Raw genomic sequence first — 17264 nt, 5'->3', positions numbered from 1 at the left:
ATTTATTATATGCATATAGCATATTTCAGCAAGGCAATTCAAAGTTCTTTGCAGAGACAAAAGAAAAATGGTAAAATACATTAAAAGAAAAAGATTTAAGAGCGACTTAAAAAGCAAAAGTAAAAATAAAATACAACAAAACAAAAAATAAAATGGCATAAAACAGGGTTAAGACAGATTTTTAAGATATAAGCACAATAATTGCATTGCAGAGTTTTGCATTACAAAGAGATATTAAATGGTTTGTTAAAAGTCCCCAATAAAAGGTGAGTCTTTAACCTGAATTTAAATGACATGAGAATTTCAGCAGACCTGGTATTCTCTGGCAGTTTGTTCCAGATATTTGGAGCATAAAAGCTAAATTGACCTTAAACTTTAAAGTTTATTTTTTCTATGTATTTATGACGCAATTACACACTTTTCATGATAAACAAACTAAAACAGCGTTGTCTCCCCTCTCCTCCCCTTCTCCTCCCCCTTCCCTCTGCCCGGCCTCCCCAGCTAGCCACAGGCTAGGCTAGCTCAGCGGTTAGCATCTCTCCTCAGTGCAATTAGTTGAGACGCACCGGCTCCATCTACATCACGGTGCTGTTAGGACTGAATCGACCCCGTTCACTTTCCTCACGACATAGACAGAGCGAGCGAAGCACAGGGACACAAAGTACAGGCTTCACATTATCAATAACTGAAGATGATTAAGCTCTTTTCCCTGAAGCAGCAGAAGAAAGACGAGGAATCTGCTGGAGGAAACAGAACAGGAGCCGGGGGGAAAAAAGCCAGCGCGGCCCAGCTCCGAATACAGAAAGGTAGGCTAGTTAACAACACCACAGCCCGGTGAGCTGGTCTTGGTTACCTGAACCATAGGGTGACACGACCCCCTTCACTGTCCGACATACATAAACACTGAATCAAAACAAAACCGGACATTATAACTCAAAGAGGCTAGCAGCTAGCATGCTAACATTAGCATGAAGTAGTGGTAGCTAACCACGGCTAGCTTGTTCTATATTTGAAAACAAAACGCAGACAGTCAGTCAGAAGCTGGTCCATATTAGATCCTTTAGGCCAACATGTAATCATACAGCGAACACTTGACTACACTTAACTCTAAACACACTGGGCTTAACTGACCACTCGTTATTCCTCTATATCAACAAATCATATGTTTAATTTTAAGGCTAAGTTAAGATAGCTTTACCTGGCTAACTTGCTGTGTCAGCTCTCTATTTGATTGCCTACTTGCTTAAAACTTCCTCTTTAAATTTGGGGAGATTTTACAAATACTTTGACTGTCAGCTAATCAGTTAACACAAGTGTCAGCAATATTTTCACTTTTTATTAAGAAAACTAAAGCCACTTTCTTCTCTGAGAGTCATCGTCAAACTGGCCACCTTCACGCACAGGTGATGACAAATCTAACATGTATTGCGTTAATATGAGGAAATGCAGAGGGCTTCCTTCTCTTTGGGAAAAAAACACAATGCAGCTATGATGTAAGTAGTGGGGCACACCTGGTGAGAGAATCTCTGCGTCATTCAGGTGAACACTTGAGTCATAAGCAATCAGTTATTAATCCATTCCTTACTTCAAGATATGCCAAGGAGAAAGGAACGACCATTGCTCATACTGAGCACTGACCAATCAGGGCCAAGGATTTATTTGGTAGAATAAAAACAATCATAAGACATCAATCAATTGGTAACAAGAAAAATAAACAGAGAAGTGGAGAATGATAAAAATAAAACATTTTAAGACCAAGCTTTAATTTGTGTCAGGAAATGAGGAGGAGCGGTTCGCTGGCTGTGATTGTGACTAACTGATGTACTACCTGTCATAATCACCTTTACCTGCTACTGCATGTTTCTGAGTTCAAGAAATCACTAATAGCATAAACATAAACATAACTTTTCAAGTGTTGCTTATGAGCTGGGCCTTTTCTTTGTTTTGTAAAAGTTTATGTACACAAAGCTCAGGCTGAGATGGGGCTTTTCTGTCTAGGGGTTTAATAAGTCATGTAGCAAAATAAGATTTTCAATATTGATAATTTATCATATCTGATACTTATGTGACTATGTGACTTTTTTTAAACATATTTCTGGGTGTTGTCTGTTTTGCAGATATCAATGAGTTGAACCTGCCAAAGACATGTGAGATCAACTTTCCTGATGACGATGACCTCCTCAACTTCAGACTCATCATCTCACCAGACGAGGTCTGTTTGTGTGTGTGTGTGTGTGTGTGTGTGTGTGTGTGTGTGTGTGTGTGTGTGTGTGTGTGTGTGTGTGTGTGTGTGTGTGTGTGTGTGTGTGTTTGTGTGTATGTGTGTACATTTTCTATCAAGAAAACAGTTTTCCTGCAGGACTTTGGGCTGTGATTCAACTAAAGAATAAAAAGATTTCTGCTAACTTGTCTTGAGCTGTTGTCATACATACAGATCTTACATACACTAATATTAACTTTAACCAATGAAATGTAATCATGATTTCTGGGTCTGCTGCAAAGAATCGCAGAATTGTGAGGTAAAGAAACTGAAAGTGCAGTGCAGAAAAAAAGCTTTGCAGTAAATTGAAGAAAGATAGCAGAGTGCAATAATTATTCAAAGTACAGTGCAGGTAAGAAATGCAGCAGAATGAACTCAAGAACCTCATTAGAGAGCATTCAAGAGTTACAGTAAAATGGAATGCAGAAAAGCACACCGTGGTGATAAAAAGGAATCACAGCTGGGAGCAATCCAGTTTAAACATATCAGAGTGTAATACCTGTGTGTGTTTGTCTCATAGGGCTTTTACAAAGGAGGAAAATTTGTCTTCAGCTTTAAGGTGAGACACACTGTCAGTCATCAGCTTTCCATCACTGTGTTCACAAACAGACAAACTAATCTGGGTGTGCATGTGTGTGTTTTCAGGTAGGACAGGGTTACCCCCATGATCCCCCCAAGGTAAAGTGTGAGACAATGGTGTATCACCCCAACATCGACCTGGAGGGAAACGTCTGCCTAAATATCTTAAGGTGCCGCTGCTGCTACTGCTGGAACTTTTGATCAATTCCTCCTTAATTTCACGTTCAGAACTCTGGCTGCTACAAAGAAAAAGTGTGTTTTTTTTAACACTTTGTTGTGTGTTTTTGCCCACAGAGAGGACTGGAAGCCTGTGTTGACAATAAACTCCATCATCTATGGTCTACAGTATCTATTTCTTGTAAGTAAACACAGACAGAAGCTTTTTATGATTCACATGTTAAAAGCAAGGGTTGCATTCATGGTGCGTAAATAGAAAGTTGATGTAGCCTCTGGTGATGAGAGCAAAGCCAAAGGAAATGTGATTGACACCTGCGTTAATTCCAGTGTCCATTAAGGGGAGACCGTACTGGTTGCAAAAAGTAGCCAGATGGTACAGAAATTTACTCCTTCATTGATCGATTCTCTAAGTAATCATATTTCTCTGGAGTTATTCTCTGATTTCAGATCCTCAAAAGTAGGGGTGGGTAAAAATATTGATGAATCGATGCATCAAAATATTTCCTCTCCCAATTCAATATTGATTCAGCAAATCCTCTGAATCCATTCATCTCCTGGCAAGTGAGAGGGACTGTACGCGTTATTTGTGTTGTATGGACGAGGACCACCAGAGACCAAACAAAAAAAATGGCAGCCAAAGCAGCAGCAGCATAAAGCCAGATCCTTCGGCTTTAAAGTCTGATGTTTGGGTTGTTTATTGCTCCAAAACGTAAGGTGACATACCACATATGTTCACATGGGGCATAAAAATTGATAATCGGAGAATTTAATTCAATATCAAATCGAATAGATATCTAATCGAAACGCGACCTAAAGAATGGAAATTGAATTAAATCATGAGGTTCTAAGCAATACCCAGCCCTACTCAAAAGGTATATGTATTTTGTACATTTAGGGTCCCATTTAGAGTCACATACACCATAAAGCATAGGAGGATTTAGGGTGGGGCTACCTGAGGTGTAAATATATTGACTGCTGTCAAACTTGAGCCCTCTGAGAGGCACTCATGATCGAATGAATGAATTACGTCGAAGTATCCAAAGTGTCCACTCCCTCTTTTTGGGCCCTTCAGAGATGAATGGAAATACATTCTATTCTATTTTGACCACAACTAACATTTTTTTAAAGGGACTGTGAGGAGTATGAAAGTGAGCTTGAAAATGTATCCCTTCTAGATATGCACCTGATCGTAATCCATACTTTAAAATAAGATTATCAGCGCTAATATTACTGGTTGCTACTTCTTAGCTTCCTGATTGGGTCATCCGAGGACCGAATCGATTCTCAGCACGTCTAGGTCTCTATGACAGCACCACGCCAGCTGACGAAGCTTAGTGGAGAGAAGAGATAAAACACAGAGATCTGTGTTTTCCCCTGCTAAGAACAACATGACTGTCAGATAGAAAAAGGACAGAAGAGCAGAAGAAAGCTAAATGGGAGAGTGATAGGCTTATTAGCCTTTAGCTTGAGCTGTATCGCTCTATAACACAAGTGCTAAGCTGTTTGTGATAATGTCCATTCCAACCCACAGTCAGCAGTTATTCTGCAGTGGTCTGTTCTAACTTGGGAGTCTATCAATAAAATGAAGAGTGAGGTTACGTTAGCTCTGATTGGTAGATGACTGACAGGACATAACCAGGATTTACTGACGTTAGACATTACGGTTTTGTCTTAGAACACCAGGCCGTAGGGATGGGTACCTTTTACATTTGAAAAGATAGGGTACCAATTCCTGGTACCTTGCAATCGGTACCGGTACTCAAAGGTACCAATTTTCAGTACCTTTGAATGTTAATGTGGTTAAATATATCAATTTGTTTAATAATATAATATATATTCTTTTCAATTTGACATATTTACTCTTCAGCACATAACCTTGTAATGCTGTGTTCATGTCCAGTATGGGAAATCACCTACTCTTCCACTCCCTCACAGTCACAAGGATACATTTAGGTACCTAAACATGGTACCTTTTGATTTTACATGAATTGGTTCCTGGTACTTTTGACAGGATTCTGTCGGTACCTGTAAAAGTACATAATTAGGTACCCATCCCTACCCGGCTGTCAGCTGCGCTAAATATAAACAGCTACTTAACTACTTACAAACTGACAGTGTCTACTTGTTGTCATGTTAGTCTACAGATACATCGGAGCACTAACACAAAGCTGCTGCTACAACATTTGCTTGATGTCATGTTTCAATCTGTAGCGCTACGTAACTGTCTATATAAATACCTTACCTCGGCGTGTTGTATCCAGTAAAAAGTTGTCTTGAACAAAGAAACTTTGTTTTGATCTGATCTCCATTTAATTCCAAAACAAACACACACCACACTAAAAGTAATTTACGACAGTGTGTGTGAGGCTCCGAGCCACAAGGTGGTGAGGAAGTGCAATTAAAACAGATCCTCCTCATAGCATCTTTAAGCTTGTTGTAATTGTGCATGTGTTCATGTTTTTTCTCCCTCCTCCTGCAGGAGCCTAACCCAGAGGACCCGTTGAACAAGGAGGCAGCAGAAGTCCTGCAGACAAACCGGCGGCTCTTTGAGTCGAACGTCCATCGCTCTCTGAAGGGCGGCTATGTCGGCGCCACCTACTTCGAGAGGTGTCTTAAATAACTTGGCGTCCCATCATCCTCAAGACTCCCCTTCCCTCTCCCCTTACACTCCTCACCTCCCCCTCTCCCCTCTGCCTCAACATCCCTCCTCCATCATCCCTCTTTCCCTCCTCAGCCCTGCTCGTTGGCAGGAGCAGGAGCTGTGGCCGCAGAAAGCAGCACGCCAGAAGACGCTTTTCTGTTTCAAATCAAAAGATGAAGACAAAGAAACCCCAACCCCTGCCCTCCTCTCTTCCTTTACCTCCCCTTTCTCCTCCCTCCCCTAGTTTTCTCTCTGTTTAACTTCCAAGACGCATCATTTGACAGTTTACACACCATGGGGGGACGCCGACACGTGACACACACAGAAACTGGACGTGAAAAGATGGCTGACAGTAAGCTGCAGCTGCTGGTTGTGGAGATGGGAAGAGGGAGCGAGGGGAACGGTGTGGGTGGTCAGTGAATGTTGCTTGGATGCATTAGTGATTCAGAGAACGCCATTACACTGATGACGACAACGATGATGATGATAGCCACATGATTTTCTTTTATTTTTTAATTTGTGCGTGTGTGTGTGTGGCGCTGACACCTGCGTCACACAGGTATTCAGAGGAACACGTCCCCATCCCCCTCATTACATGGCAGCAAACTCCAAATTCATGAACATTGTTGGTGGTGAAGAATGCTAGGGATCTGCCCTTCGCAGTGGGAGGGGCTTGTAGGACTGGTCAGGGTAGGCCGTTTTAAAAAGTGTGAAAGAAGCACTGAGCTCAGACCGTAGCAGATCAGCCTTAAAAAGTCCCTGAAGACATCAACTTTGACAGCATTTAGTCACAGCTGTAGGTGATACAGTTTGGGGGAGTGGCCTGTTGGAAGGGGAGGATCTTGTTTTTTCCAATAAGATCATGCACGCCTTAAAAAGTAACTAGACAGCTACAATTTCCTCTCTGCAATGACTCAACAGTGTGAAGTTTTGAGCTCTGGAGGGCGGAGCTTGTGGATTAATATGAGAAGGCCTGTAAGAAGAGGATTGGCTTATATACAGGAGGGCGGAGCTTATGAGTGGAAGCTGGTTTGCCTTAAATGGTCCCCTTCAGAAAGGCTCGTCATTGAGTCGGGCAGATTTCAGTGAGACAGATTTTTCATCTTTGGAAGAGATTTGGAGTTTGCTGCCATGTTGAACACAAAGACACACACACTGAGCGTTAGAGGGCGGAGCGTCCTGTTAGGTAGGCGGATATGTTGGCGGGCGGGGATCAACATGTTTGTTAAAGAAGTCAGGGTGGGTGGGGTTTTGGGAGGGGAAGTGGCTTTTTTGGTTTTCAGTTGGGTGGGGTGGGGTGGGGTGGGGGGTTCGTTGTGGGTAGGGTTAAAAAAGGGCGGGGCTTTAAAATGTTATGATTCTATTGTGTATATTGAAACCCCAGCTGTTCACATTGACTGCAATATGATTTATGTTAAATAAAATATGAACTTGAATGATTATAACTGTTGTGACATTCGTTTAAGAGAAACAAAAGAAACTTTGACGGAAGTTTTCAAGATTATATTTCAGTCAGTCACCAGCTCTCATTGCTTAACTAAATTTTACAGGCCTAAACTTAAACTTTTTATCAACCTAGATTATTTCTCACGAAAGGAAGAAATCAAAAACGACAAATTTTTTAAATGATCCTGGACTCTTAACCCATCTCATGCCTTTGTAATCCAAACTCAAAAAAGATTTAACAGCAGCATTGCTGGGAAAAATGGTTAGAAAATAAAGAAAATCCTTAAATGATTAAAAAAAAAAGATAAGTTTTCTTCCACATTTCTGCTTCAAATGAGTCAATCAGGGGCAGTATCTGTCTTTTATTCAAACATCATTAAAACAGTCCGGTCAAACAGGTGACACAAGTGTTGTGAGATAATCCTGAAAGATGATGGCCCGGGGCCAAATCCACTTACCAGGTAGACATCATTGCAAATAAGAGTTCTTAAAGAGAGCATCCCATAATATTAATCTCTATGTGGATATTTTTAACAAGGGATTAATTAACATTGCATCATGACTTTTTGGGAATATCACACAAACTTTTAGAAATGTCACCGTTTATCAAACTTTAAGTATTTATTGGACTTTGTAAATATTTTAATTACATTTTTTTTCTTTAAGAAATTGTTAAAACTGTATTACCAGTTCCCAGCTTTCAAAAACAAATCACAAATCCAGATCCAGTCTTCTTAAAGTTGGTCACATGACAACAAAGTATTTGCTTAGTTTTGCGATGGGACGAGAAATTTTAGATATGTAATTTAGTTGTGTTATTTTAACAAGATCACTTTTTTACATCCCCACAGGATGGATTTCTTGCTAGAATATTTAGAGCAACACGTCTCAGAGAAGAAATTGTTGTTCTTCATTCTTCTGATAACATGGAGATTATTATTATGATTTAATAGTAACTTGCACTAACACAATTAGGATCTTATTGAAATTTGAAATGAATATTGCTAAGACTTCAAAATAATCTTGATGCAAGAAAAAATGATCTTGTTAGAATATGAAACCTTGATCATGAGGCTCTTATAATAATGTAACCAAAAAACTAAAGAGATATCCTGTTGTCGTGTCAAAGCATTACAAGTCTGTTTGTTTCGAGACCCGTCAGATTTCTTTCCACAATGAGATTCAGTTTCATTCATGGTCTCCAAGATGATCTACTGTTCCAGTGCCTCTGTCCGCCTCTGTCCGTACTTCTCAGGTTTTGACCCCTTTTAGGTCCTGGTTCTTCAACCGAGCTGGTGCTGAGCGGTCACAAGGACAATGGGGACTTCTTTGTCCCCAGTGCCCAGCAGAGGAAACATCCTCTCAGTGAACTCTGCTGATCCGTTGAAGGAGTAGATCTCTGAGCCGGACTTAACATTATAAAAAGACACCTGACCCTCTTCAACATCCAGAAACACACCAACCTGACGCAGCTTTGTGGGACCCTTTATCTGTAAGGCCAGCAGAAAATCCAGATTAAAGTCCTGGTAGTAAACAAGTCAAAAAACAGGGTCGACTGTGCTAATGTAAAATCACCTACAGAAGCCCACTCAGGCCAAAAGGATAAAGTCAGGTTAAAGACAGCATTTTGGACCTTTCAGGTGATGATGAGGAAAATATGCCTGTACCTTCGTAAGAGGTGGTGCAGTGAGTGCTCGCAGCTGGCTGCCACTCCACCAGATGGCGTAATATCCATTAGACGGACTCATATCAAACAGACCTTTCCTCTGCGCAGACTCGCTGACCACTCCCAGCTTCCAATCCTTGTTCTCCCCCACCATTACCTGCACAGGTGAACAGAGCAGGCGTTAGTACCTCACACTGGATGCTGGATCAGTTTCAGCTGTGTGTGCAGTATCTGACCTCCCAGTAATGTCGCCCCGTGCTGAAGCCTTCTTTAGCGATGACGCAGGACCAGACGTCGAAGCGCTGCTGACTGTTTCGGTAGAACTGCAGCTTCTCTCCTCGCTTCACCTGCTTCCTGTCCTCGGACAGAATGAGGAAGGGGTACGCCGTCACTGGGTTCAGCATCACGTCCTCTGGAGCAAACAAGAACACACAGAAACAATAAATCAGCTGGGTCAAATATAAGCGAATGTTTTTGGAGTTGGACAATAAATGTTTTAACCATTGTTTAAAATACTCACCCATGTAGACTCGGGCCTTCTTGTGTCCTGTGATGGAAAAAAGTTGAATAGCAGAATGAAGCAGCTTTTATTCTTATATTTAAGAATAACTAATGTAGTGATTGAGGAAACACCTACCTGAAATTGGTTTGTTCTTCTTAAACTCTGAAAGGAGACAGAGAACCCCAGAGTCATTCTTTCCCAGTAAAAATCCTCAGTACTGCAGCCACACTGGTTAAATAAGACTGAACTCTTGTCCTGGATCTTCACTAACCTTTCAGGGTCCACTGACTCTTCCTCAAACTGGTGGTGCTGGCCCTCAGACTGAGCATGCTCTCTGCCATCATCAGATCCCCTGATGAGACTGAAACACAGTAATGATTTTTGTAATGAATATGAAGCCTGAAATAAAAGTGTAATGGATTACGTCAAGCCAAGCAGCTTTATCTGGACTCATGGTTGAACTATCCATCAGACTCCTGATGAGACTCACAGGACCCTCTAGAGCCTCTGGACCGGACCTCTCCCATTCTGATGTCGTCCATCTTCTCCTTCACCTCAGACAGAGAGCTCTTCACCTCCCCCAGGTGGAAGTGGAGGGAGAACTCCTCATCCTCATCCCCGTCACCTTGATCATCTTCAGAAAAAGGGGCTGTGGCCTTCTCGTAGCTCTAAAGTAGGAGGAGGTTTCAGGTCATGATGACATGCTAACAGATGCTAAAGCTAACAGCTCACTCAGGATCCTACAGAACTGTTCCCGCCTCACCTGCAGGAAGCCGATGTGATCCTGGCTGATGGCTTGGGCCTCCAGCGTCGCTCTCCTTTCCATGAGCTGGCTGAGCTCTGTCTCCAGACGGCTCACACGCCCCTCCCCTTTAGACATTACAGCATCCAGTTGGTTCTCAATCCCACCCACCACCTGAGACCGGATCCTGTCCAGTGAGCTGGACACTTCGTCCAGAAGGCGTTCCACCTCACCCCGCTCACCGTCTGCATACGACTGAGAATAAAATCTCATTTTCAGTATTAATGTAATTAATGTTAAATACCACACAAACATTTAAGGATCATATTTTTGCACCAGAGACCTGAAAAGTTCTGATTAATGACAAAGACCAAACAGACATGCACAACATAAAAGAAAACTGTTTCACAACAAGAAGTCCGACCTTCACTCCCTCCAGTTTCCTCTTCAGCTGAGTGACGTGAATCTCCTTTTCTTTGATTCTGTTTAAGATCTCCTGCTCCGTCCTCGCGACCTGTTTCTGAAACCCCCATCAAAAAGAGTCTGTCATCGACTGAATGTGTACTCCAAGAACCAAAAAACATACTAAACAAAATAATTTGTGATACCACTGACTACATCATCCCTCTCTACCTGTTTGCTGAGTCTCTCAGTCTGGACAGAGACAGTTTTGTGTGTTCGATGTTCTTCCAGGACACAAATGGCACAAATGCAGCTCTGACATGTCCGACAGAACACCTGGACAAGTGGACATAAGATACTTATTTGATCCTCATTATTTATCCTCAGTATGTAACACAGAACATTAAGCTTCGTGTCTAAATCATGGATAATAATTATAACATTGTTTGACTGAGTAGAACATGTCAAATATAAACAACAGTGGGCTGAGTATTGAGCCCTGCGTGACGCCGTGTGTAAAACAATGTCCGTCAAAACCTGTTGAGCAACGCGTTCCACAAACTGACCAATATCAAACACATTTATAAATACACACCTTGTCAAAATTTTATTAACCAGTTAAAAAAATTGCAAGAATTTACATTTTGCTCTGTCAGATCTTAAAAAAGTTCTATGTAGAGCTTCAAATTACAAAAAGAAGAAACAGGAGTGACAGAAAAAAAGTTTGGGGTAATCAATTTCAAAAGTCCAAAATTTAAGACCACAGCTTTTATAAGCCAAAATCTGCTCAAAAATGTGGATTCAATGTCCTTTTCTGTCAGGTATTCACACCCTAATGACCTCCTGATGGCAAAGACTTGAAAGTTTTCTCTCTCTGAATGTGGTCAGTTTGTTGAGTTGCATCAGCAAGGCCTCTCACAATGCGCCATCACTGCTGAGGTAGGACGCAGTAAGACACATGTTGAATTTCTTCAAAGATCCTGAGGGTTATGGAACAAAAAAGTCAAGTAGAAGATCCAAAAAATGTACCAGTGCAGATCTGATTGGCTGTCTGTCAAGACACGGAATGATCCATGACCAAAATTAAGGTCGTTACTGGAGTCGACTGCAGCCCAATAACCATCAGATGGCATCTGAGAGAGAAGAGCTTTATAAAAAAAAAAGTCTTCAAAGGCCTCGTCTCCTTTGACGCCACAAAATTTCCTGTTTGGACTTTTTCAGAGAGCAACAAACATGGGACACTGAAAGGTTGAAGAAAGTTTGATTCTCTGAAGAGAAAAAACAGAACCGTGACGGTCCTGATGGGTTAAACCTTACTGACGTGATGAGGGGATCCCACTGGAGAGGTTTCCTACACAACACAGTAGAGGGGTGCCATCATTATCTGGGCCTTTTTCCTTCAATGGACCAATGGAGCTTTAGGTTGTTCAGGGTCGTCAAACAGCGACTTGCTCTGTGGAGATGTTGCAGGGGGCCTCCTTCATGACTGAGGGCCCTGGCCTCTGTGGTAATAACTGGGTTTTTCAACAGGAGAACGCTGCAGTTCACAAAGCCCGCCTGACAAAGGACTTCTTCCAGAGGAATACCCTCTCTGTTTGGACTATTTTGTGTGTTCCCCTGATCTAAATCACTCTGAGAGCATTTGGGGATGGATGGAGAGGGACGTTTACAGAAATGGACATCAGTTCCAGACAGTGGATGATCCTCCATGATGACATCTTCACCATTTGGAGCAACGTCCCCACTGGCCTCCTGGAAACACTCACATCAAGCGTGCTGAAACTAATTAGAGCTCCTCATTACCGAGTCCTTATTTCAAACTCTTGTTCCTATTTCAGTTTTTTTTTTCCAATCAATTGCTTAATAAATCATTTTTTGTCTCTTCCCCATTTTTTCTTTTTGCATTTTGAAACTCTAGTGAGAACTTTTTTAAGATCCAACAGAGCCAAATGTAAATTCTTGCAGTTTTTCAACAGGTCTTAAAATTTTGATCAGATGTGTTTCTTATGGTTCTGATACTTTACTCTCACAGTTCCCGACATTTGCCCTTCATATTAAAAAGCCAAACTATGATCATTGTGGTAATAAACAGAGGTCAACGGCATTACATCCTTCAAACAACAATCCCTATGCCTCACCTCCATCAGGCGGTGGTGTAGTGAGCATGTGCGGCCCCTGAGGGCCTCCTGGGGGTCCATAAGTGGGTGTTTGGCATAAAAAGGCGTGGTCTGATGAGGCTGCACATGCTCACTGCAGTATGAAGCTGTGCAGGTGAGGCAAGAGCTGACGGCAGGTTTTTTGAGACCTGTGCAGACGTCACACCACACCACCTCATCCCCGGACTGCGTCACAAACGGGTTGGTGCTGGTGCTGGTGTTGGCGGCTGTCCCAGCGCCTGTTGGTGCTGGTGTCCCATTCCTGACAGGCATGGGTATCCCTGCAGCGCCATACTGAGCCTCTTTGTATTTAAGTGAGATGAGAGCGAAGACTTTGTTGACGCTGAGCTGAGGGCGTTCTTCAAACTGACGTTTACAGAGCGGACAGGTGCAGACAGCACTGGATGCCCAGTAACCACCGATACACGCCTTCAAAAACAAAAACAGGAACAGAAGTTTCGATAAGCTGTCAAGAAGTTCCCAGTGTTTCCCTGATGGAGTCAGGTGTTGTGTGTTTACCTGGCAGAAGTTGTGTCCACAGGGAGTGGAGACGGGCTCGTCGAACACATCCAGGCAAATGGAGCACGTCAGCTCCTGCTCCGAGAACAGATCTGAGGCTGCTGCCTCCGCCATCGTCTCCTGCAGGACAGATGAAATGATTTCATATTCGACTATTAGCTCCAAAAGGTCTCATTACTACTCCACTTTGGAGTATTCCCCAAATAGAAATATATAGAGAGAATTTGTTAAAGAGGAAAGTGACTTTTTACACCACTCCTAACAAACACATGTCAGCATGGCTTTTAGCGGTGTAACAGTGAATGAAAACAAAGATCACTCTCCTGGTGGATTCACTCTGGATGATCATCATGTTTCAACAGCCTCAGATATTTTGACTGCTAACAGACTAAATTTGTTATTCAGCCAGATTGGAAAATACTGAATCATCTCACAGGATGAAAATAAAACAAACTGTAAGTGCAAAAAAGAAACCAGGTCAGACCACATTCCTGGCAAAAGTCCGACACAAAAAGATTTAACCAACAGCCAAAAATAACAGAACAGAATGCAGGTGAGTCACTGAGCTCAGGCGGACAGGTGTGCGGGCAAACAGACAGGAAGAAACAGATCTGATACAGGACTCTGAAACCAAACAGACCAAACATCTACAGATGGCACCAATTTACATACATATGGAAACGAGCAGAGAATTACTCCATTCTGCTGAACGAAAGTGTCCGACTTTGTAGAGTAACAGATGAAATGTGAGTCAGCAGATGTCAGCAGGTAAAGTCTAGTTTGAGATTAAATTGCAGACTGATTGCTCTAAATATTTCCCTTTTAATGAGGTTATATTTCACTCAGGAAAAACTTGTAACCTGAGCGGCCTTTCATATAGACTTCAGAAAATTTGTGTAAAATGGGTTTAAAGTTTAAGGCAGTGTGTGTGGTGTTTCAAACGTTATCGTAACCATCTCAAACATGTGCCCCCTTCCGTTTACTGTTCCTGTTCTCACACATATTTTAGATGTTTCCTCCTGTGACAAAGCTTTTCTGTTGGTGCTCTGAGTAAACTCAACTTTCACTCATCTGAGGAGAAGAGTGGGAGTTTTCTGTCAATGAACACTGACACTCACAACTCAGTTTCTTGCAATCACAATCCACTTTTTACCGCCTTTACCTGAGTCCAGAGTGAGGCAGGTACAACAGAGCGGATTTGCTATGGAGCTTCTCTTTTTTATTAATTGCTGCCACAGTTAGAGTTTCTTCGACTTCAGGAACTGAAACATCCAAACTATAGGCTGTATAAACAGATGAATGACATAACAGCTTCCCCAAAGTGAAGCCATCACATTTAGACTGCTAATGAACTCTCACAAACTATAAGTGTATCAGTGTTTGTTTTTGTTGTTCATAAGGACGTTTGAATTCTGAACATTAGAAGCAGATTACTATTTGTAAGGACATCCACGCTGTGTATGGGACACTCTCATTAGGGTTCACGTTTAGTAGATCCAGGTACAGCGCTCATCAGCGAGGATGTCTAGGTTCTTAACATTAAGAGAGAAAAAATTAAACTTTTGTGCAACTAACTGCTTTTAAAACATTGATGCTTGGTTGCAGAGACTGTATAAATAAGATAAACAATATGACAGCTCCACAAAAGTGAAGGCAAAACCTTTGTAGCTCCAAAGGTATACAAGCCATAGAGCTGAAATATTTTAAAGAATATTTCATTCTTACTGCCTTTTGTTTGATTTATCTTTTTTTTTATTGTGTTATTTGTTTATTTCTATTTTTTTATTTACTTCAATTGGATTCTTCTGAGTGTTAAATGGTCATCTTAACTTTTATTGTATCTATACTTGTTCGTCACATTATTATTGCCATTTTCACTTTCAGCTCTTACCACTGTTTTGTTTTGCTTTCTCTTTTTTGGGCTCTTGTGTAAGAGTACAGTTTGGTACAACTTGCAATAATTAATACAAGCCCAAAAAGTCAGTAGGAGGGCGACGTCAGTTGTGACCTATTAATGTCACAGTTTTTATTGTTCCGTAGTTTCCGTTGTATCGGTGAAGCCTTATCCTGTTTGTGTTTCCACAGCCACCCAGGCCCCTTCTTTATAGGCACGTGAGCTGGATACTGATAGCCGCGTCAGCTACGTAATAGCATGACGCCATAGCAGCGTGACACAGTGTACCCTGCTAATAAATCCACAAATGGAAGAGATAATTATTTCGTCCAATCAACAGAACAGTGTTTCTAGCTCCACATTCTGGGGTCGGATTGGTGTGTTTGGTACCCCAACAGAAGGGTCCCAAAAAGTGAGACCGTAAAGGTCGGTAATTCTTGGACCTGTCCTTGGATTAATCAGTAGAAACAGCACAAAATGTGTGCCATACCAAGACAAAGCGAACCAAATTCTACTGCTTGGTACAAACAGGGCTTTTGTGAACTGTTTTCAAAGGTGCTATGGAAGTAAAGTTATTTTTACTATTAACACTAGCCCAAAAAGTCAGTATCATTGTGACCTTTTAGTGTTAAAGTGTTAATTGTTCCGTAGTTTATTTTTTGTCATTAGTTATTTGATGATACAAAAAAGAATTAACACTATGATAAAAAGCTCTGTTGATGAATAAAGCTTTGTGGAAATGGATTATCAGTGCAGAGGAGGACTCAATAGTCAGAGGAAGAGGTACAGCATCAATCCTCTGGCTCCAAATGATGCCACTGGCACAATATGAAGATACTCTTGCAATATATAAACTATTTTTTTCTTGTGAGAAACGTAAAAAGTCATCTTTTTCTTGTTTCCATCATCATCACACCACTTGAAATGATTGGTTGGATACCAACGTTTAGTCTGTCACTGCATCAGTTTCTGCTCTGTGACGGCCTGATCTGACACCTTCACAACACATCAGGACAGATAAAACGATAGCATAGTCTCACCTTAGCATTAAAACCGTGTGAAATCACGAACTATTCAAAAGTCATCACATGTTTAAGTGTGATCCATTTTAAAAAATGTTAAAGTAAGAAAATAAGAAAGAAAGACTTTGGGTGTTTCCATTTCAGAAAAAGACATTAAAAGAAATGCGCAACTGAGCAACAGGAACCTAAAATGAAGCTTCAAACCAAACCTCAGAGGATAGCTGCTGCAGCCTGTTAGCTTATGAATGATGATGGTTAATATTTTCAGTTACTAGGGGAGTTTTGTGTCTGTACTTAAATGTTTTAACAACATGAACACACAAAACATCCCTCTGTCAAGATTAAAAAACAGGAGTTTACGGTACACATGTGCACACACCTGAGTACAGAAAACCACATCAAACACCATGATGAGCAGAAAGGTGAGCACCTTAAGCAAACATGTTCAAAAGAACATGAGTCCAGGTGAGTACCTACAGATAAGTTTCAGATCAGGCAGAAACCAGACTACTGACTAAAAAATCATCATCTAGGTTATTTGAGTTTTCTTTAAGCAATCTGACTTGAGAGCAGAAAACAATCAGACCACAGATTTACAGGGAGAGTCAAACAAAGACGCTTCATCATCAAACGTTTGAAGTTTGAAGTAAATTTAACATAAATTTAAAATTGTGATCATTCAGAATTAACTCGTTCCTCTGGATTAAAGAGAAACATTAAAACAGCAGCATTTTCTTACCTTTCACTCTGACAGTCGATGCTCTTTCTGAAATGTTGAAACTCAGGTTAGCCTGTGATGTCATCGGGGGCGTGGCTTTGCTGTTGATTGGCGGCAGCTGCACGAAGCTGTCCGGTGAGTTTGGGAGGCGGAGATGTTCGTGTTTGACTTTTTTTTTTTTTTTTTTTAAAGGATCTAAGCTTTGTTGCACAGCGTAAATAAACATTTATGTATTTATTCATACTCATTTTACAATAAATACATTATATCATTCAATTGATTCACTTGTTTGGTTAATAACTAGGGAGGTTAAAAAAATAATTTAATTAAAGTTTTTATCTGTGCCCAGTTTAAAATGTGTCCAAGGAAAGTTGATGCAAAATATATTAATATCTATTAGAAAAAAACTAAAAATCACAAAAGTTAAATGTATAAGAAATAAATAATGCAATATGGAAATCTCAAATACAAAAATCTTAAATAAAAATAAATTGGCAAATTAAATGTCATGAATATATAAAAAAAGAATCAAATTGCGTT

At 41.0% G+C, this 17264-nt stretch overlaps 2 protein-coding genes across 3 annotated transcripts; one reads left to right on the top strand and one right to left on the bottom strand.

Annotated features, from left to right (window-relative positions):
* The first annotated feature begins 503 nt into the window (after positions 1-503).
* ube2m (ubiquitin conjugating enzyme E2 M) lies at positions 504-6895 on the top strand. The gene is made up of 6 exons (XM_074695806.1): positions 504-806; positions 2118-2212; positions 2781-2819; positions 2906-3009; positions 3134-3197; positions 5496-6895. The coding sequence occupies exons 1-6, from the start codon at positions 692-694 to the stop codon at positions 5634-5636; spliced, it is 558 nt and encodes a 185-aa protein (XP_074551907.1). The 5' UTR covers positions 504-691; the 3' UTR covers positions 5637-6895.
* Positions 6896-7454: 559 nt separating this feature from the next.
* btr30 (bloodthirsty-related gene family, member 30) lies at positions 7455-16847 on the bottom strand. 2 transcript variants are annotated; one of them, XM_074696718.1, is made up of 13 exons: positions 16746-16847; positions 13091-13210; positions 12554-13000; positions 10647-10751; positions 10438-10533; positions 10035-10268; positions 9762-9939; positions 9543-9632; positions 9407-9433; positions 9290-9316; positions 9006-9181; positions 8771-8926; positions 7455-8593 (listed from the first exon to the last, which is right to left on the bottom strand). In XM_074696718.1, exons 2-13 carry the CDS (start codon positions 13202-13204, stop codon positions 8387-8389), a joined length of 1857 nt encoding a protein of 618 aa, XP_074552819.1. In that variant the 5' UTR covers positions 13205-13210; positions 16746-16847; the 3' UTR covers positions 7455-8386. The 2 variants fall into 2 exon arrangements, with proteins under 2 accessions (XP_074552819.1, XP_074552818.1); XM_074696717.1 differs by lacking the exon at positions 16746-16847 and adding an exon at positions 16386-16440.
* Between the last annotated feature and the right edge of the window lie 417 nt (positions 16848-17264).

This window comes from Halichoeres trimaculatus, unplaced genomic scaffold (assembly GCF_033239565.1).
Source record: "Halichoeres trimaculatus isolate MK-OKI-2021-1 unplaced genomic scaffold, fHalTri1.1 fHalTri1_scaffold_20, whole genome shotgun sequence".
In the NCBI taxonomy this organism is placed as follows: Eukaryota; Metazoa; Chordata; class Actinopteri; order Labriformes; family Labridae; genus Halichoeres; species Halichoeres trimaculatus.
The sequence above is the reverse complement of the archived record's forward strand: the minus strand, read 5'-3'. Positions and strand labels throughout refer to the sequence as shown.

What these genes read in the sequence shown, in the direction of transcription:
- ube2m (XM_074695806.1), top strand. Translation starts at nt 692, where the DNA reads ATGATTAAGCTCTTTTCCCTGAAGCAGCAGAAGAAAGACGAGGAATCT. An exon ending in CCAGCTCCGAATACAGAAAG is followed by an intron (nt 807 to 2,117) that starts GTAGGCTAGTTA and finishes TCTGTTTTGCAG; the next exon opens with ATATCAATGAGTTGAACCTG. An exon ending in TCATCATCTCACCAGACGAG is followed by an intron (nt 2,213 to 2,780) that starts GTCTGTTTGTGT and finishes TTTGTCTCATAG; the next exon opens with GGCTTTTACAAAGGAGGAAA.
- btr30 (XM_074696717.1), bottom strand. Translation starts at nt 16,415, where the DNA reads ATGGTGTTTGATGTGGTTTTCTGTACTCAG. An exon ending in CAGAGGCTCTAGAGGGTCCT is followed by an intron (nt 9,633 to 9,761) that starts GTGAGTCTCATC and finishes ACTGTGTTTCAG; the next exon opens with TCTCATCAGGGGATCTGATG. An exon ending in GAAGAACAAACCAATTTCAG is followed by an intron (nt 9,317 to 9,406) that starts GTAGGTGTTTCC and finishes TTTCCATCACAG; the next exon opens with GACACAAGAAGGCCCGAGTC.